Source organism: Oncorhynchus gorbuscha, linkage group LG08 (genome assembly GCF_021184085.1).
Source record: "Oncorhynchus gorbuscha isolate QuinsamMale2020 ecotype Even-year linkage group LG08, OgorEven_v1.0, whole genome shotgun sequence".
In the NCBI taxonomy this organism is placed as follows: domain Eukaryota; kingdom Metazoa; phylum Chordata; class Actinopteri; order Salmoniformes; family Salmonidae; genus Oncorhynchus; species Oncorhynchus gorbuscha.
The window spans coordinates 79,508,351-79,530,133 of record NC_060180.1 but is presented as its reverse complement, the minus strand read 5'-3'; the positions used below and the strand labels follow the sequence as shown (position 1 = coordinate 79,530,133).

Genomic DNA, 21,783 nt, shown 5'->3' with positions numbered 1-21,783 from the left:
GGAGCCTTCAGTCTGGTCCTTCAGCCTACAGCATGTCTCCAACATGGAGCCTTCAGTCTGGTCCTTCAGCCTACAGCATGTCTCCAACATGGAGCCTTCTGACCATGTGTCTACAGAACAGTGTGATATTGTACCACGGGTTACTAAACTAACATCTCAAATTATTGTAAGATGGTCATGCCATGGATCATGTCGCTATTTGACTTGGAATTTCTGGATCCCTTTTGGTATTAACCTTTATTATTTAGTCCACAGAAACACATTTAATAACACATTCATAAACGGCAAAAAAGACAGTCAAAAAATAAATCACAGGGAATAAGGTTTGAAGAATCTATTTCTTTTACACATATTTAAACCCTTATTTTTGGTGGCACAAACCTACCTCCATACTTCAATGTGTTTGTATGTCTTACTTTCAGGTGAGTCCTGTGTCACGTGTGGTGGTCGTAGAGCAGAACAGAGACAGAGAACATGAGACTCTTCCCTTTGTGCCACTCCATAGGTCAAACCGATGCTTTCATGTCTCATAGTCTAACAAACACCGCTGTAGCTCGGCCACCTTCCACCACAGATACGGAAGGCCAACACACCCAGTTATCTCTATCTTAAACTCATCCATTATTATTATATTACTTCGATTGAGGCAAGGGTGCCAACAGAGCATATTTACTCCAGACGTACAAGTCAGCAGTCAGTCACATACCTGTGTCAACACAATATAGTAAGCAAAACCCTCAACACACAAACTACTACTACAGTCATCTTTAGTCGTATTAGAACAACAGTCACTTCACCACACCAAGACTGTTACAGCCAGGACATGAGTTAATCCCACGGATAGATTATAAATGATCAAACAGCAGAGGAGAGGAGCAGTAGAGAGATGGCACAGTCCTCCTCTCCTCCTGTTCTTACCCTATGGTGCTGTGCTGGATTCTCTTGTGGGCAGCATATGACAGCTGACTAAAAGAGGAGCGAGAGCTGTGATGGCTGATGCTCTCATGCTGCTGCTTCTTGTCACTGTGGTGGTGGTGCTGTTTCACGTGGAACGATGCAGACATCCTGACTGGCTGGCTGATAAGTTCAGACTCCTGGCTCCCCGCCACACGCTAAGTTCAATCAGAACAGGATTTGAATCTACTCAGTGTAAATAAGTCTGTAAAACATTCTGATTATGGTTATGATGGGGTTATGTTATAGTTGGTTTAGTTCAAGCTTGCAGTTAAATATGTCAATTTATGATTAAATGGTTATAATTGATATTATTATTGATTGACAACTAAATATAACAGTTCTAGATTAGTTCACAGTGTATTAAAATGGCAAAGCTGTTATTAAAATAATCTGATTGGAATAGCCAAGTTCACAATTAATTTAATCTTTACTAGTAGGCTACATTGTGCCTTTAACGAATTGACTTCTTCTCCTCCTCCAGACTAACAATCACTTCAGTCTTCAGTCTGGAAACTGGAAACTGAGATAGACTAAAGTGCTATTCCAGAGTAGATTTTGAGCCAGACTGACACTGGAAAGGCTGAGCCCCATCAGGTGTCATGGGCGGGATATGCCTACCCAGGGTGAGTAAGGGTATGAAAAGGCCTACTCAGGGTGAGTAAGGGTATGGATAGGCCTACCCAGGGTGAGTAAGGGTATGAAAAGGTCTACCCAGGGTGGGTATGGGTATGGATAGGCCTACCTTGTGAGGGTAACGGTAGACTAATGCTCTGGTAGTAAGCCTATGGGAAACTGGGTCATGTGCTCCTATGGGAAACTGGGTCATGTGCTCCTATGGGAAACTGGGGCATGTGCTCCTATGGGAAACTGGGTCATGTGCTCCTATGGGAAACTGGGGCATGTGCTCCTATGGGAAACTGGGGCATGTGCTCCTATGGGAAACTGGGGCATGTGCTCCTATGGGAAACTGGGTCATGTGTTCCTATGGGAAACTGGGGTCATGTGCTCCTATGGGAAACTGTGGTCATGTGCTCCTATGGGAAACTGGGGCATGTGCTCCTATGGGAAACTGGGTCATGTGCTCCTATGGGAAACTGGGGCATGTGCTCCTCTAGCATTTTATTTAATACATTTGTTCATTTGATTGTTGACAAACAAAACAAAAGAGTATTGGGTAACTAAATAGTAGACAACCAACCCATGATCAGATCATTAAAGATACTACAGAAATACTGTGGAGGTCTATCTGACAGGGTGCAATCACTGGCATGTACACTACACTTCCACACACTGCTAGCTGATGAAATGAATGGGCATCTGTCAGAAGTCTTTTTTAAACCTTCCACTGTGTGTATTTCATACATGCATCATCTTCGACCAGAATTACTGTCTTACCTTAATTCGCCACCAAATCCCTAGTTAGAAAGCAACTGTTTTCTTGAAGCTGTGCCGGCGCCATTTTCCCTACATTTCCCCCAACGTGGGCCAGTCCCCTAGCAATTTGAGTTCTAGCCAATGAGCTTCAGCCCCTCGCATTTGAGTGTCACCGAGCAAGAGACCTGCCCAGCGTTATCCAATGAGGTTGCAGGGCGGGCCCAAAAGCTCAGTGGACACAGCAGAGAGAGAGAGAGAGTAATGACGTGGTGCACATATCTGCACATATGTGATGTAGACGGCTAATTCCATGAACCACTTTTGGCTTGTGAGTGCTACTTTCAGAACTACTGGCTAAAAAGTACCAGAGAATCTCTTTAGGACGTCTAAAGATGCTATGTAACATGACTTAAGGTAGGCCTCTGGGCCCTTATTCTAAAATTAGGTCTCCATGCACTATCCAACTGTACATATGAACTCAGTCTTAGTACCATTATGAGAGTTAGTCAATAAAAACATATGAACTCAGTCTTAGTACCATTATGAGAGTTAGGCAATAAAAACATATGAACTCAGTCTTAGTACCATTATGAGAGTTAGGCAATAAAAACATATGAAAAACCATTATGAGAGTTAGGCAATAAAAACATATGAACTCAGTCTTAGTACCATTATGAGAGTTAGGCAATAAAAACATATGAACTCAGTCTTAGTACCATTATGAGAGTTAGGCAATAAAAACATATGAACTCAGTCTTAGTACCATTATGAGAGTTAGGCAATAAAAACATATGAAAATGAAATGAATCCATTGGAAGGTAAGTTAGTTTCCTCAGAATTGTTATGTTAGCTACATTCATCAAATAAAACAATACTGGGACAACCAAGTATTAGTGAAGGTGACGTTAATGTAACTTAATAATAAATTATATACATTCAGGCCTAATAAATATAGTCCTCAATAGCCTAGATATAGGCCTACTATTATCCATTAGACAATATATGCAAAATAATGATTGGAGTTTAATTTCATTATACAAAAGCATATGAATTCAAACCATTTTCACTCACCAAAACTGAAAATCTTTCAATTGTTGAAACCAACAGGACAGGGGGTGCAACTCCAAAAGTATCCAAAGCAAGTCCTAAACCAGGCAGAACAGCAATGGGAGTGGAGGGGACGAGCAGCGGCCACAGAACTAAAATAATGCTGCCACTCGGCAGAATGCTGAAGACACCGTCAGGACCTTTTAAGGGACCACCATCAGGAGGCACGGTAAATATAGCAGAGAGGGGGGGGAGGGGAGGGGAGGGGAGGGGAGGAGAGGGGGAGGGGAGGGGATGGGAGGGGAGGGGAGAGGGGGCTGAAGGGAGGGAGGGAGGGAGAGAGACAGCAACACAATTAGACCCAACCAAATCAGAAAACAAAAAGATAATTACTTGACACATTGTAAAGAATTAAGAAAAAAACAGAGCAAACTAGAATTCTACTTGGCCCAAACAGAGAGTACACAGCGGCAGAATACCTGACCAATGTGACTGACCCAAACTTAAGGAAAGCTTTGACTATGTACAGACTCAGTGAGCATAGCCTTGCTATTGAGAAAGGCCGCCGCAGCGGACTGAGTCTGTACATAACCTGTCTTCTCTTGAGAGGAAAGCTTTGACTATGTACAGACTCAGTGAGCATAGCCTTGCTTTTGAGAAAGGTCGCCGCAGTGGACTGAGTCTGTACATAACCTGTCTTCTCTTGAGAGGAAAGCTTTGACTATGTGCACACCGCCCACGAAATGAGGTGGAAACTGAGCTGCACTTCCTAACCTCCTGCCAAATGTATGACAATATTAGAGACACATATTTCCCTCAGATTACACAGATCCACAAAAAACAACCCAATATCTACTGGGTGAAATACCACAGTGTGCCATCACAGCAGCAAGATGTGTGACCTGTTGTCACAAGAAAAGGGCAACCAGTGAAGAACAAACATCATGCTCTGGAGCAGTTCTGCAGGGTGGTCACTAGCTGGCACAGCCACAAAGTCATAACATAACAACTTAACCCTAACCTTAACCACACTAGTAACCCTAACCTTAAATTAAGACCAAATAGCTCATATTTGTTTTTATGAATTCTTACAATAAAGCCAATTTGGACCTTTTGCAGCTGGTCTATCTAGCGGAAATCGCTCAGTTCTGCCTTCAGGACAAGACGTATCCCACTAAATGTCAGCCTGCAACTGGCTGAAGACGGGAAACACCCTGTAACTGAAACGGGTTCATTATGAATGCATCTGATTCTTGTCTCGTTAGCGATTGAGGGGAACCATCAGATGGGGACCTAGTTTAAGTTGAGTTTAATTTATTTTCACCAAAGAAAACAATTGACAAATAATACAGATACAAACTAATACATACACGTTATGCAGGTGTAGTTGAAAGGTCAGGGGCTTGTATAAAAACCACACCACAAAATAGCAATAGAAGTACAAAAATAAAAAAGGATTGTTCAAAGAGATAACAAAACCTACTAATTATACATGTATCAGTAAATGTATGTGTGCATGTGAGTGTGTGAGAGTTGGGCTATATACTGAGTAGTTTGGTTCATCATACTGACCCCCAGTCTTCATGGAGGAGATTATTGAGTAGTTTGGTTCATCAGGCTGACCTCCAGTCTTCATGGAGGAGATTACTGAGTAGTTTGGTTCATCAGACTGACCCCCAGTCTTCATGGAGGAGATTACTGAGTAGTTTGGTTCATCAGGCTGACCTCCGGTCTTCATGGAGGAGATTACTGAGTAGTTTGGTTCATCAGGCTGACCCCCAGTCTTCATGGAGATTACTGAGTAGTTCGGTTCATCAGGCTGACCTCCAGTCTTCATGGAGGAGATTACTGAGTAGTTTGGTTCATCAGGTTGACCCTCTGTCTTCGCTTGAAGTTATTGAGGATGATGATCAATGTTCCCTCTAGACCCAAGACTGCCGTGCAGCTCCCCCAGGAATGCTGTGCAGAAATATCAATGCACAGAGAGAAGCATGAGATCGAACTTCACTCAATTCTTTAGAGCATTGGTCACCAACCGATCATTTGCGAAAGGCATTCCTAGTCGATTGCCAATTATTTCTGTAAAAAAAACAATGATAAAACCTTGTGTTCCTATTTTTATTTTATTTGTCTCGGCTGTTGTCGGTAGGTGCACCCGATTTGTTGCCATTTTGAACAATTCATTTGTCTCAAGGTACAAAATGTGCCTTATGGGCGGAGCTTGAGAGCAAATCAATTGCACGATAAATCTACCACTGGCCAATCGGATGGCTCAGATTACTGCATCTGTAGTAATAATAATAATAATAATAATAATAATAATATATGCCATTTAGCAGTAATGTAGCAGGCATTAAACAAAGCTACAGCAAAATGTATACTGTGAGATTTCAAAACGTATAAAACCATGATTAGGGTGTCAACAAATAAAGCAAAGAGCTGCTGTTTTTATGACTGATTTATGTTTACGTTCTCACTCAGCCCTGTCAACACTTTGTATTCAACACTTTTATTAGCCAGACAATGTGCGTTCTTCCTATTTCCACTCAGCACTACAACAAGCACTGCAGCAGTAATGAATGAGTAGGAGAGTGCACCTATAGGAATGAATGAGTAGGAGAGTGCATGTCATGTTTGTCATTTATTATCATGTCTTGTCCCTGTGCTCCCCATGCTATTCGTTGCACCTCTGCTGGATTTGAATCAGCTCTCTCTTCTCTCTAGGTTCCTGCTCCCAGCTGTTCCTATTCCCCTAATCATCATTTAATCTTCACCTGTTCCCGATCCTTTCCCCTGATTAGAGTCCCTATTTATTCCTTTGGAATGTATTCAATGAGTTTTTGCTGGAGAGTGCACCTGTCCTGTCGTGTTTTTTTGAATCAGATGTTGGAGAGTGCACCTATAGGAATGAATCAGTAGGAGTTAGTTTGGACTTAAATAAACTCTGTTTCTGTTAAGTCGGAATGAATGAGTAGGAGAGTGCACCGATCGGAATGAATGAGTAGGAGAGTCGGCAGACACGATAGGAATGAATGAGTCGCCATGCCGTGGAGAGTGCACCTCTCTGGAATGAATGAGTAGGACCTGTTGAATCCTGGCCTAGCCTCCAGAATGAATGAGTTGGAGAGTGCACCTATAGGAATGAATCAGTAGGAGAGTGCACCTATAGGAATGAATGAGTAGGAGAGTGCACCTATCGGAATGAATGAGTTGGAGAGTGCACCTATAGGAATGAATCAGTAGGAGAGTGCACCTATCGGAATGAATGAGTAGGAGAGTGCACCTATCGGAATGAATGAGTAGGAGAGTGCACCTATAGGAATGAATGAGTAGGAGAGTGCACCTATCGGAATGAATGAGTAGGAGTGTGAATCTATAGGAATGAATGAGTTGGAGAGTGCACCTATAGGAATGAATCAGTAGGAGAGTGCACCTATAGGAATGAATGAGTAGGAGAGTGCACCTATCGGAATGAATGAGTAGGAGTGTGAATCTATAGGAATGAATGAGTAGGAGAGTGCACCTATCGGAATGAACTAACCCTGATTCAGATGACCCTCCTACCCATGCTAGATTACAGAGACATTTATTTTATAGATCAGCAAGTAAGGGTACTCTTCAGTGGCTAGATGTTCTTTACCATTCGGCAATCAGAGCTAGCGACTGGAACGAGCTGCTATACTCTCTGTCGGCTCCCGAACGTAAGGCTCTCGAGGATTATTTGTCTGTGTCTCTTGACGCCGGTACCATAGTGCCTTCTTCTTCTCCGGCCGGGGCGGGGTTCTTTTTGTTAAGAAGGGCCGGTACTCTGCGCCCCTGCGTGGATTATCGAGGGCTGAATGAAACAAACACTCAAACTGGACAGTTTTATCTCAATCTCTTCATTCAAAGACTCAATCATGGACACTCTTACTGACAGTTGTGGCTGCTTCGCATGATGTATTGTTGTCTCTACCTTCTTGCCCTTTGTGCTGTTGTCTGTACCCATTTATGTTTGTACCATGTTTTGTACAACTACCATGTGCTGCTGCCATGTTGTGTTGCTACCATGCTATGCTGTTGTCTTAGGTCTCTCTTTATGTAGTGTAGTGTTGTCTCTCTTGTCGTGATGTGTGTTTTGGCCTATATTTTTATTGAATAGATTTTTAATCCCAGGCCCTTGTCCCCGCAGGAGTCCTTTTGGTAGGCCGTCATTGTAAATAAGACATTTGTCCTTAACTGACTTGCCTAGTTAAATAAAGGTTAAAAATCTAAATAAATAAACATTTAAAACCTATTTCCATGTTAAAATATTATGGGATGCATTTTCTCCACTGTTTTTAATGGCAGGCCACTCTGTTAGCCTTATCCCGTCTGTTTAGTTCTTCTGTGGCTTCTACTGATCCCGAGGGGATTCTTCCTTACCTGGCGTTGTTAGAGAATTTAAGCAAGCACTTAACACTATGATCAAATAGCCACAGCAGCCTAAACTAACATAAAGTGGGTACAGCCTCCGTATTGACAGTAAATGTGCGCTGGAAGTTGCACAGAATGTACACAACATTCAAGTTTGCGCTCAGCATACAGTTCTCAGTGCCTAATATTTTTTGAGGGAACATTGTTTTGGCTGTGTGAAGATACGAATTCCAGAGTATGGTACAGGAACTAGCAACCCTGTAGTTACACCTGTGCCTTAAAGGTCATGACCTCTTGAAAGAGACAATGCTCATTGCTCATATTCCAAGACTAGAAGTATTTATAGTTTAGCAGTGTTTGCGTGTGTGTGTGTGCGTGTGTGTGTGCATTTGCTGTACCAGATGGTGATGCAGCCAGTTACTCTCAATAGTGCAGCTGGAGAACTTCTTTAGGATCTGAGCGCCATGCAGGGCTGAATTTCCTCCTGAGGTTGAAGAGGCTGTGATGCGCACGCAAAGGAACTTCACGTTTTTGACCCTCTCCACGATGACAATAGGGGCAATAGGGGAAGGCTCTAACCTCCTCCCTGTAGTGTGTTACCAGAGCTCTAACCTCCTCCCTGTAGTATGTTACCAGGGCTCTAAACCCAAGATACCCAAGATACTCAAAATGAATGGTTTTGCCCCCCCGTACCCCGTCACCTCAAAATGAATGGTTTTGCTATTCGTTTCCCCTGCTGGTCTTATTTGGTTCTTTCCCTCCTTCACCTCAAAATGAATGGTTTTTCCCCCCGTTCCTGCTCCCCGTCACCTCAAAATGAATGGTTTTGTCCCCCTTTGTGATCCGTTCCCCGTCACCTCAAAATGAATGGTTTTGCTGTCCCCGTACCTGTCCGTCACCTCAAAATGAATGGTTTTGCCCCCTGTACCCCGTCACCTCAAAATGAATGGTTTTGCCCCCCGTCCTCTTTCACCCATGACAGTCACCTCAAAATGAATGGTTTTGCACCTATAGGAATGAATGAGTAGGAGAGTGCACCCGTCACCTCAAAATGAATGGTTTTGCCCCGTAGGAGAGTGCACCCCGTCACCTCAAAATGAATGGTTTTGCACCCCGTACCCCGTCACCTCAAAATGAATGGTTTTGCCCCCCCCCCGTCACCTCAAAATGAATGGTTTTGACCCCCCGTGGACCCGTCACCTCAAAATGAATGGTTTTGCCCCTTTGGGTGATGTATTGTTGTCTCTACCCGTCACCTCAAAATGAATGGTTTTGCCCTATGCTGTTGTCTTAGGTCCCGTCAGTGTAGTGTTGTCTCTCCTCAAAATGAATGGTTTTGAATAGATTTTTAATCCCAGGCCCTTGTCACCTCAAAATGAATGGTTTTGCCCCCGTCCTTAACTGACTTGTCACCTCAAAATGAATGGTTTTATTATGGGGTGCCCCGTCACCTCAAAATGAATGGTTTTGCCCCCCTAACATAAAGTGGGTACAGCCTCCGTATTGACAGTCACCTCAAAATGAATGGTTTTGCCCCCGCATACAGTTCTCAGTGCCTAATATTTTTCACCTCAAAATGAATGGTTTTGCAGCCCCCTGTAGTTACACCTGTGCCCCGTCACCTCAAAATGAATGGTTTTCCAAGACTAGAAGTATTTATAGTTTAGCACCCCGTCACCTCAAAATGAATGGTTTTGATCCCCCCACCCCGTCACCTCAAAATGAATGGTTTTGCCCCCCGTAAGGAACTTCCCGTCACCTCAAAATGAATGGTTTTGCCTGTAGTATGTTACCAGGGCTCTAAACCCAAGATACCCAAGATACTCAAAATGAACCAAAATGAATGGTTTTGTACCCGTCACCTCAAAATGAATGGTTTTGGTGCCCCGTCACCTCAAAATGAATGGTTTTGCCCCCCAAAATGAATGGTTTTGCACCCCTTGTCATGGTTTTGAGTTAAAGGTACCCCGTTCAAAATGAATGGTTTTGCCCCCGTACCCCGTCACCTCAAAATGAATGGTTTTGCCCCCCGTAACCCCGTCACCTCAAAATGCCCCCGTACCCGTCACCTCAAAATGAATGGTTTTGCCCCCGTACCCGTCACCTCAAAATGAATGGTTTTGCCCCCGTACCCGTCACCTCAAAATGAATGGTTTTGCCCCCGTACCCCGTCACCTCAAAATGAATGGTTTTGCACCCCGTACCCCGTCACCTCAAAATGAATGGTTTTGCCCCCGTACCCCGTCACCTCAAAATGAATGGTTTTGCCCCCGTACCCCGTCACCTCAAAATGAATGGTTTTGCCCCCGCACCCCGTCACCTCAAAATGAATGGTTTTGCCCCCGTACCCCGTCACCTCAAAATGAATGGTTTTGCCCCCCGTACCCGTCACCTCAAAATGAATGGTTTTGCCCCCGTACCCGTCACCTCAAAATGAATGGTTTTGCCCCCGTACCCCGTCACCTCAAAATGAATGGTTTTGCACCCCGTACCCCGTCACCTCAAAATGAATGGTTTTGCCCCCGTACCCCGTCACCTCAAAATGAATGGTTTTGCCCCCCGTACCCCGTCACCTCAAAATGAATGGTTTTGCACCCAAAATGAATGGTTTTGCCCCCCCGTCACCTCAAAATGAATGGTTTTGCCCCCGTACCCCGTCACCTCAAAATGAATGGTTTTGCCCCCGTACCCCGTCACCTCAAAATGAATGGTTTTGCCCCCGTACCCCGTCACCTCAAAATGAATGGTTTTGCCCCCGTACCCCGTCACCTCAAAATGAATGGTTTTGCCCCCCGTACCCGTCACCTCAAAATGAATGGTTTTGCACCCCGTGCCCCGTCACCTCAAAATGAATGGTTTTGCCCCCGTACCCCGTCACCTCAAAATGAATGGTTTTGCCCCCGTACCCGTCACCTCAAAATGAATGGTTTTGCCCCCGTACCCCGTCACCTCAAAATGAATGGTTTTGCCCCCGTACCCCGTCACCTCAAAATGAATGGTTTTGCCCCCGTACCCCGTCACCTCAAAATGAATGGTTTTGCCCCCGTACCCCGTCACCTCAAAATGAATGGTTTTGCCCCCGTACCCGTCACCTCAAAATGAATGGTTTTGCCCCCGTACCCCGTCACCTCAAAATGAATGGTTTTGCCCCGTACCCCGTCACCTCAAAATGAATGGTTTTGCCCCCCCGTACCCCGTCACCTCAAAATGAATGGTTTTGCCCCCCCCCAAAATGAATGGTTTTGCCCCCCCGTCACCTCAAAATGAATGGTTTTGCCCCCGTGCCCGTCACCTCAAAATGAATGGTTTTGCCCCCGTACCCGTCACCTCAAAATGAATGGTTTTGCCCCCGTACCCCGTCACCTCAAAATGAATGGTTTTGCCCCCGTACCCGTCACCTCAAAATGAATGGTTTTGCCCCCGTACCCCGTCACCTCAAAATGAATGGTTTTGCCCCCCGTAACCCCGTCACCTCAAAATGAATGGTTTTGCCCCCGTACCCCGTCACCTCAAAATGAATGGTTTTGCCCCCCGTACCCCGTCACCTCAAAATGAATGGTTTTGCCCCCCGTACCCGTCACCTCAAAATGAATGGTTTTGCCCCCGTACCCCGTCACCTCAAAATGAATGGTTTTGCCCCCCGTACCCCGTCACCTCAAAATGAATGGTTTTGCCCCCGTACCCGTCACCTCAAAATGAATGGTTTTGCCCCCGTCACCTCAAAATGAATGGTTTTGCCCCCCGTCACCTCAAAATGAATGGTTTTGCCCCCGTACCCCGTCACCTCAAAATGAATGGTTTTGCCCCCGTACCCCGTCACCTCAAAATGAATGGTTTTGCCCCCCGTACCCGTCACCTCAAAATGAATGGTTTTGCCCCCGTACCCCGTCACCTCAAAATGAATGGTTTTGCCCCCGTACCCCGTCACCTCAAAATGAATGGTTTTGCCCCCGTGCCCGTCACCTCAAAATGAATGGTTTTGCCCCCGTACCCGTCACCTCAAAATGAATGGTTTTGCCCCCGTACCCCGTCACCTCAAAATGAATGGTTTTGCCCCCGTACCCGTCACCTCAAAATGAATGGTTTTGCCCCCGTACCCCGTCACCTCAAAATGAATGGTTTTGCACCCCGTACCCCGTCACCTCAAAATGAATGGTTTTGCCCCCCGTACCCCGTCACCTCAAAATGAATGGTTTTGCCCCCGTACCCCGTCACCTCAAAATGAATGGTTTTGCCCCCCCGTACCCCGTCACCTCAAAATGAATGGTTTTGCACCCCGTACCCCGTCACCTCAAAATGAATGGTTTTGCCCCCGTACCCCGTCACCTCAAAATGAATGGTTTTGCACCCCGTACCCGTCACCTCAAAATGAATGGTTTTGCCCCCGTCACCTCAAAATGAATGGTTTTGCACCCCGTCACCTCAAAATGAATGGTTTTGCACCCCGTACCCCGTCACCTCAAAATGAATGGTTTTGCCCCCGTACCCCGTCACCTCAAAATGAATGGTTTTGCACCCCGTACCCCGTCACCTCAAAATGAATGGTTTTGCACCCCGTACCCCGTCACCTCAAAATGAATGGTTTTGCCCCCCGTACCCCGTCACCTCAAAATGAATGGTTTTGCCCCCGTACCCGTCACCTCAAAATGAATGGTTTTGCCCCCGTACCCCGTCACCTCAAAATGAATGGTTTTGCACCCCCGTACCCCGTCACCTCAAAATGAATGGTTTTGCCCCCGTACCCCGTCACCTCAAAATGAATGGTTTTGCACCCCGCCCGTCACCTCAAAATGAATGGTTTTGCCCCCGTACCCCGTCACCTCAAAATGAATGGTTTTGCCCCCCGTACCCGTCACCTCAAAATGAATGGTTTTGCCCCCGTACCCCGTCACCTCAAAATGAATGGTTTTGCCCCCGTACCCGTCACCTCAAAATGAATGGTTTTGCCCCCGTACCCGTCACCTCAAAATGAATGGTTTTGCCCCCGTACCCCGTCACCTCAAAATGAATGGTTTTGCCCCCGTACCCCGTCACCTCAAAATGAATGGTTTTGCACCCCAAAATGAATGGTTTTACCCCCCCGTCACCTCAAAATGAATGGTTTTGCACCCCGTACCCGTCACCTCAAAATGAATGGTTTTGCCCCCGTACCCCGTCACCTCAAAATGAATGGTTTTGCCCCCGTCACCTCAAAATGAACCCCGTCACCTCAAAATGAATGGTTTTGCCCCCGTACCCCGTCACCTCAAAATGAATGGTTTTGCACCCCGTACCCGTCACCTCAAAATGAATGGTTTTGCCCCCGTACCCGTCACCTCAAAATGAATGGTTTTGTACCCCGTCACCTCAAAATGAATGGTTTTACCCCGTCACCTCAAAATGAATGGTTTTGCCCCCGTACCCGTCACCTCAAAATGAATGGTTTTGCCCCCCGTACCCGTCACCTCAAAATGAATGGTTTTGCCCCCGTACCCCGTCACCTCAAAATGAATGGTTTTGCACCCCGTACCCCGTCACCTCAAAATGAATGGTTTTGCCCCCGTACCCCGTCACCTCAAAATGAATGGTTTTGCCCCCCGTACCCGTCACCTCAAAATGAATGGTTTTGCCCCCGTACCCCGTCACCTCAAAATGAATGGTTTTGCACCCCGTACCCCGTCACCTCAAAATGAATGGTTTTGCACCCCGTGCCCGTCACCTCAAAATGAATGGTTTTTACCCCGTCACCTCAAAATGAATGGTTTTGCCCCCGTACCCGTCACCTCAAAATGAATGGTTTTGCCCCCCGTACCCCGTCACCTCAAAATGAATGGTTTTGCCCCCGTACCCGTCACCTCAAAATGAATGGTTTTGCCCCCGTACCCCGTCACCTCAAAATGAATGGTTTTGCCCCCGTACCCCGTCACCTCAAAATGAATGGTTTTGCACCCCGTGCCCGTCACCTCAAAATGAATGGTTTTGCACCCCCGTCACCTCAAAATGAATGGTTTTGCACCCCCCGTCACCTCAAAATGAATGGTTTTGCACCCCGTACCCCGTCACCTCAAAATGAATGGTTTTGCCCCCGTACCCGTCACCTCAAAATGAATGGTTTTGCCCCCCGTACCCGTCACCTCAAAATGAATGGTTTTGCCCCCGTACCCCGTCACCTCAAAATGAATGGTTTTGCCCCCCGTACCCCGTCACCTCAAAATGAATGGTTTTGCCCCCCGTTTTACCCGTCACCTCAAAATGAATGGTTTTGCACCCCCGTACCCGTCACCTCAAAATGAATGGTTTTGCCCCCCGTACCCCGTCACCTCAAAATGAATGGTTTTGCACCCCGTACCCCGTCACCTCAAAATGAATGGTTTTGCCCCCCGTACCCGTCACCTCAAAATGAATGGTTTTGCCCCCGTACCCGTCACCTCAAAATGAATGGTTTTGCCCCCGTACCCCGTCACCTCAAAATGAATGGTTTTGCCCCCGTACCCCGTCACCTCAAAATGAATGGTTTTGCCCCCGTACCCCGTCACCTCAAAATGAATGGTTTTGCACCCCGTACCCCGTCACCTCAAAATGAATGGTTTTGCCCCCGTACCCCGTCACCTCAAAATGAATGGTTTTGCCCCGTACCCGTCACCTCAAAATGAATGGTTTTGCCCCCGTACCCCGTCACCTCAAAATGAATGGTTTTGCCCCCGTACCCGTCACCTCAAAATGAATGGTTTTGCCCCCGTACCCGTCACCTCAAAATGAATGGTTTTGCCCCCGTACCCCGTCACCTCAAAATGAATGGTTTTGCACCCCGTACCCCGTCACCTCAAAATGAATGGTTTTGCCCCCGTACCCGTCACCTCAAAATGAATGGTTTTGCCCCCCGTACCCCGTCACCTCAAAATGAATGGTTTTGCCCCCGTACCCCGTCACCTCAAAATGAATGGTTTTGCCCCCGTACCCCGTCACCTCAAAATGAATGGTTTTGCCCCCGTACCCCGTCACCTCAAAATGAATGGTTTTGCCCCCGTACCCCGTCACCTCAAAATGAATGGTTTTGCCCCCCGTACCCCGTCACCTCAAAATGAATGGTTTTGCCCCCCGTACCCGTCACCTCAAAATGAATGGTTTTGTACCCGTCACCTCAAAATGAATGGTTTTGCCCCCACGTACCCCGTCACCTCAAAATGAATGGTTTTGCCCCCGTACCCCGTCACCTCAAAATGAATGGTTTTGCCCCCGTGCCCGTCACCTCAAAATGAATGGTTTTGCCCCCGTACCCCGTCACCTCAAAATGAATGGTTTTGCCCCCGTACCCCGTCACCTCAAAATGAATGGTTTTGCACCCCGTACCCCGTCACCTCAAAATGAATGGTTTTGCACCCCGTACCCGTCACCTCAAAATGAATGGTTTTGCCCCCGTACCCGTCACCTCAAAATGAATGGTTTTGCACCCCGTCACCCAAAATGAATGGTTTTGCACCCCGTACCCGTCACCTCAAAATGAATGGTTTTGCCCCCCGTACCCCGTCACCTCAAAATGAATGGTTTTGCCCCCGTACCCGTCACCTCAAAATGAATGGTTTTGCCCCCGTACCCCGTCACCTCAAAATGAATGGTTTTGCACCCGTCACCTCAAAATGAATGGTTTTGCCCCCGTACCCGTCACCTCAAAATGAATGGTTTTGCCCCCGTACCCCGTCACCTCAAAATGAATGGTTTTGCCCCCGTACCCGTCACCTCAAAATGAATGGTTTTGCCCCCGTACCCCGTCACCTCAAAATGAATGGTTTTGCCCCCGTACCCCCGTCACCTCAAAATGAATGGTTTTGCCCCCGTACCCGTCACCTCAAAATGAATGGTTTTGCCCCCGTACCCCGTCACCTCAAAATGAATGGTTTTGCACCCAAAATGAATGGTTACCCGTCACCTCAAAATGAATGGTTTTGCCCCCGTACCCGTCACCTCAAAATGAATGGTTTTGCCCCCGTACCCGTCACCTCAAAATGAATGGTTTTGCCCCCGTACCCCGTCACCTCAAAATGAATGGTTTTGCCCCCGTACCCCGTCACCTCAAAATGAATGGTTTTGCCCCCGTACCCGTCACCTCAAAATGAATGGTTTTGCCCCCGTACCCCGTCACCTCAAAATGAATGGTTTTGCCCCCCGTACCCCGTCACCTCAAAATGAATGGTTTTGCCCCCGTACCCCGTCACCTCAAAATGAATGGTTTTGCCCCCGTACCCGTCACCTCAAAATGAATGGTTTTGCCCCCGTGCCCGTCACCTCAAAATGAATGGTTTTGCCCCCCGTACCCGTCACCTCAAAATGAATGGTTTTGCCCCCGTTTTACCCCGTCACCTCAAAATGAATGGTTTTGCCCCCGTACCCCGTCACCTCAAAATGAATGGTTTTGCCCCCGTACCCGTCACCTCAAAATGAATGGTTTTGCACCCCGTACCCGTCACCTCAAAATGAATGGTTTTGCACCCCGTACCCCGTCACCTCAAAATGAATGGTTTTGCACCCCCGTACCCCGTCACCTCAAAATGAATGGTTTTGCACCCCGTACCCCGTCACCTCAAAATGAATGGTTTTGCCCCCGTACCCCGTCACCTCAAAATGAATGGTTTTGCCCCCCGTACCCCGTCACCTCAAAATGAATGGTTTTGCCCCCCCGTACCCCGTCACCTCAAAATGAATGGTTTTGCACCCCGTACCCGTCACCTCAAAATGAATGGTTTTGCACCCCGTACCCGTCACCTCAAAATGAATGGTTTTGCCCCCGTGCCCCGTCACCTCAAAATGAATGGTTTTGCACCCCCGTACCCGTCACCTCAAAATGAATGGTTTTGCCCCCGTACCCCGTCACCTCAAAATGAATGGTTTTGCCCCCGTACCCCGTCACCTCAAAATGAATGGTTTTGCCCCCGTACCCGTCACCTCAAAATGAATGGTTTTGCCCCCGTGCCCGTCACCTCAAAATGAATGGTTTTGCCCCCGTACCCCGTCACCTCAAAATGAATGGTTTTGCCCCCCGTACCCGTCACCTCAAAATGAATGGTTTTGCCCCCGTACCCGTCACCTCAAAATGAATGGTTTTTGCCCCAAAATGAATGGTTTTGCCCCCCGTCACCTCAAAATGAATGGTTTTGCCCCCGTACCCCGTCACCTCAAAATGAATGGTTTTGCCCCCGTACCCCGTCACCTCAAAATGAATGGTTTTGCCCCCGTACCCGTCACCTCAAAATGAATGGTTTTGCCCCCGTACCCCGTCACCTCAAAATGAATGGTTTTGCCCCCGTACCCCGTCACCTCAAAATGAATGGTTTTGCCCCCGTACCCCGTCACCTCAAAATGAATGGTTTTGCCCCCGTGTACCCGTCACCTCAAAATGAATGGTTTTGCCCCCGTACCCGTCACCTCAAAATGAATGGTTTTGCCCCCCGTACCCGTCACCTCAAAATGAATGGTTTTGCCCCCCGTACCCGTCACCTCAAAATGAATGGTTTTGCCCCCGTACCCGTCACCTCAAAATGAATGGTTTTGCCCCCCGTCACCTCAAAATGAATGGTTTTGTCACCTCAAAATGAATGGTTTTGCCCCCCCCGTACCCCGTCACCTCAAAATGAATGGTTTTGCACCCCGTACCCGTCACCCGTCACGTCTCAAAATGAATGGTTTTGCCCCCCGTACCCCGTCACCTCAAAATGAATGGTTTTGCACCCCGTACCCCGTCACCTCAAAATGAATGGTTTTGCCCCCGTACCCGTCACCTCAAAATGAATGGTTTTGCCCCCGTACCCCGTCACCTCAAAATGAATGGTTTTGCCCCCGTACCCCGTCACCTCAAAATGAATGGTTTTGCCCCCGTACCCCGTCACCTCAAAATGAATGGTTTTGCCCCCGTACCCGTCACCTCAAAATGAATGGTTTTGCACCCCGTACCCCGTCACCTCAAAATGAATGGTTTTGCACCCCGTACCCCGTCACCTCAAAATGAATGGTTTTGCACCCCGTACCCCGTCACCTCAAAATGAATGGTTTTGCACCCCGTACCCCGTCACCTCAAAATGAATGGTTTTGCACCCCCGTACCCCGTCACCTCAAAATGAATGGTTTTGCCCCCGTACCCCGTCACCTCAAAATGAATGGTTTTGCCCCCGTACCCGTCACCTCAAAATGAATGGTTTTGCCCCCGTACCCGTCACCTCAAAATGAATGGTTTTGCCCCCGTACCCCGTCACCTCAAAATGAATGGTTTTGCCCCCGTACCCCGTCACCTCAAAATGAATGGTTTTGCCCCCCCCCGTCACCTCAAAATGAATGGTTTTGCCCCCGTACCCGTCACCTCAAAATGAATGGTTTTGCCCCCGTACCCCGTCACCTCAAAATGAATGGTTTTGCACCCCGTACCCCGTCACCTCAAAATGAATGGTTTTGCACCCCGTACCCGTCACCTCAAAATGAATGGTTTTGCACCCCGTACCCCGTCACCTCAAAATGAATGGTTTTGCACCCCGTACCCCGTCACCTCAAAATGAATGGTTTTGCACCCAAAATGAATGGTTTTGTACCCCGTCACCTCAAAATGAATGGTTTTGCACCCCCGTACCCCGTCACCTCAAAATGAATGGTTTTGCCCCCGTACCCCGTCACCTCAAAATGAATGGTTTTGCCCCCCCGTACCCCGTCACCTCAAAATGAATGGTTTTGCCCCCGTACCCGTCACCTCAAAATGAATGGTTTTGCCCCCGTACCCGTCACCTCAAAATGAATGGTTTTGCCCCCGCACCCGTCACCTCAAAATGAATGGTTTTGCCCCCGTACCCGTCACCTCAAAATGAATGGTTTTGCACCCCGTACCCGTCACCTCAAAATGAATGGTTTTGCACCCCGTACCCCGTCACCTCAAAATGAATGGTTTTGCACCCCGTACCCGTCACCTCAAAATGAATGGTTTTGCACCCCGTACCCGTCACCTCAAAATGAATGGTTTTGCACCCCGTACCCGTCACCTCAAAATGAATGGTTTTGCCCCCCTGTACCCCGTCACCTCAAAATGAATGGTTTTGCCCCCGTACCCGTCACCTCAAAATGAATGGTTTTGCCCCCGTACCCGTCACCTCAAAATGAATGGTTTTGCCCCCGTACCCGTCACCTCAAAATGAATGGTTTTGCCCCCGTGAACCCGTCACCTCAAAATGAATGGTTTTGCCCCCGTACCCGTCACCTCAAAATGAATGGTTTTGCCCCCGTACCCCGTCACCTCAAAATGAATGGTTTTGCCCCCGTACCCCGTCACCTCAAAATGAATGGTTTTCACCCGTCACCTCAAAATGAATGGTTTTGCACCCCCGTACCCCGTCACCTCAAAATGAATGGTTTTGCCCCCGTACCCCGTCACCTCAAAATGAATGGTTTTGCCCCCGTACCCGTCACCTCAAAATGAATGGTTTTGCCCCCGTACCCGTCACCTCAAAATGAATGGTTTTGCCCCCCGTACCCGTCACCTCAAAATGAATGGTTTTGCACCCCGTACCCGTCACCTCAAAATGAATGGTTTTGCCCCCGTACCCCGTCACCTCAAAATGAATGGTTTTTGCGTCCCCAAAATGAATGGTTTTGCACCCCGTCACCTCAAAATGAATGGTTTTGCCCCCCGTACCCCGTCACCTCAAAATGAATGGTTTTGCCCCCGTACCCGTCACCTCAAAATGAATGGTTTTGCACCCCGTACCCCGTCACCTCAAAATGAATGGTTTTGCACCCCCGTACCCCGTCACCTCAAAATGAATGGTTTTGCACCCCGTACCCCGTCACCTCAAAATGAATGGTTTTGCACCCCCGTACCCCGTCACCTCAAAATGAATGGTTTTGCCCCCGTACCCCGTCACCTCAAAATGAATGGTTTTGCCCCCGTACCCCGTCACCTCAAAATGAATGGTTTTGCCCCCGTACCCGTCACCTCAAAATGAATGGTTTTGCCCCCGTACCCGTCACCTCAAAATGAATGGTTTTGCCCCCGTACCCGTCACCTCAAAATGAATGGTTTTGCCCCCCGTACCCGTCACCTCAAAATGAATGGTTTTGCACCCCCGTACCCCGTCACCTCAAAATGAATGGTTTTGCACCCCGTGCCCGTCACCTCAAAATGAATGGTTTTGCACCCCCGTACCCCGTCACCTCAAAATGAATGGTTTTGCACCCCGTACCCGTCACCTCAAAATGAATGGTTTTGCCCCCCCGTACCCCGTCACCTCAAAATGAATGGTTTTGCCCCCCGTACCCCGTCACCTCAAAATGAATGGTTTTGCACCCCGTACCCGTCACCTCAAAATGAATGGTTTTGCCCCCCGTACCCGTCACCTCAAAATGAATGGTTTTGCACCCCGTACCCCGTCACCTCAAAATGAATGGTTTTGCACCCCGTACCCCGTCACCTCAAAATGAATGGTTTTGCACCCCTGTACCCCGTCACCTCAAAATGAATGGTTTTGCCCCCGTACCCGTCACCTCAAAATGAATGGTTTTGCCCCCGTACCCGTCACCTCAAAATGAATGGTTTTGCCCCCGTACCCCGTCACCTCAAAATGAATGGTTTTGCCCCCGTACCCGTCACCTCAAAATGAATGGTTTTGCCCCCCCGTACCCGTCACCTCAAAATGAATGGTTTTGCCCCCGTACCCGTCACCTCAAAATGAATGGTTTTGCACCCCCGTACCCCGTCACCTCAAAATGAATGGTTTTGCACCCCGTACCCCGTCACCTCAAAATGAATGGTTTTGCACCCCGTACCCCGTCACCTCAAAATGAATGGTTTTGCACCCCGTACCCCGTCACCTCAAAATGAATGGTTTTGCACCCCGTACCCGTCACCTCAAAATGAATGGTTTTGCCCCCCGTACCCCGTCACCTCAAAATGAATGGTTTTGCACCCCTGTACCCGTCACCTCAAAATGAATGGTTTTGCCCCCGTACCCCGTCACCTCAAAATGAATGGTTTTGCACCCCGTACCCGTCACCTCAAAATGAATGGTTTTGCCCCCGTACCCGTCACCTCAAAATGAATGGTTTTGCCCCCCGTACCCCGTCACCTCAAAATGAATGGTTTTGCCCCCTGTACCCCGTCACCTCAAAATGAATGGTTTTGCCCCCGTACCCGTCACCTCAAAATGAATGGTTTTGCCCCCGTACCCCGTCACCTCAAAATGAATGGTTTTGCCCCCCGTACCCCGTCACCTCAAAATGAATGGTTTTGCCCCCGTACCCCGTCACCTCAAAATGAATGGTTTTGCCCCCCGTACCCGTCACCTCAAAATGAATGGTTTTGCCCCCGTACCCCGTCACCTCAAAATGAATGGTTTTGCCCCCGTACCCCGTCACCTCAAAATGAATGGTTTTGCCCCCGTACCCGTCACCTCAAAATGAATGGTTTTGCACCCCCGTACCCGTCACCTCAAAATGAATGGTTTTGCACCCCGTACCCCGTCACCTCAAAATGAATGGTTTTGCCCCCTGTACCCCGTCACCTCAAAATGAATGGTTTTGCACCCCGTACCCGTCACCTCAAAATGAATGGTTTTGCCCCCTGTACCCCGTCACCTCAAAATGAATGGTTTTGCCCCCCGTACCCGTCACCTCAAAATGAATGGTTTTGCCCCCTGTACCCCGTCACCTCAAAATGAATGGTTTTGCACCCCCGTACCCCGTCACCTCAAAATGAATGGTTTTGCCCCCGTACCCCGTCACCTCAAAATGAATGGTTTTGCCCCCCGTACCCCGTCACCTCAAAATGAATGGTTTTGCCCCCTGTACCCCGTCACCTCAAAATGAATGGTTTTGCCCCCGTACCCCATCACCTCAAAATGAATGGTTTTGCCCCCTGTACCCGTCACCTCCCGTCACCTCAAAATGAATGGTTTTGCCCCCGTACCCCGTCACCTCAAAATGAATGGTTTTGCCCCCCCGTACCCCGTCACCTCAAAATGAATGGTTTTGCACCCCGTACCCCGTCACCTCAAAATGAATGGT

The 21,783-nt window shown here is 48.0% G+C and overlaps 1 protein-coding gene across 1 annotated transcript in view; it reads right to left on the bottom strand.

Annotated features, from left to right (window-relative positions):
* LOC124040709 (M-protein, striated muscle-like) overlaps positions 1-3,556 on the bottom strand; it is a 115,198-nt gene extending 111,642 nt beyond the window's left edge. The window contains exons 1-2 of the mRNA XM_046357783.1: positions 3,403-3,556; positions 919-1,112 (exon numbers count right to left, since the gene is read on the bottom strand). Coding sequence (XP_046213739.1) covers positions 919-1,064 — 146 coding nt within the window. The 5' untranslated portion in view covers positions 1,065-1,112; positions 3,403-3,556. The remainder of the gene's footprint in view (positions 1-918; positions 1,113-3,402) is intronic.
* Positions 3,557-21,783: the final 18,227 nt, after the last annotated feature.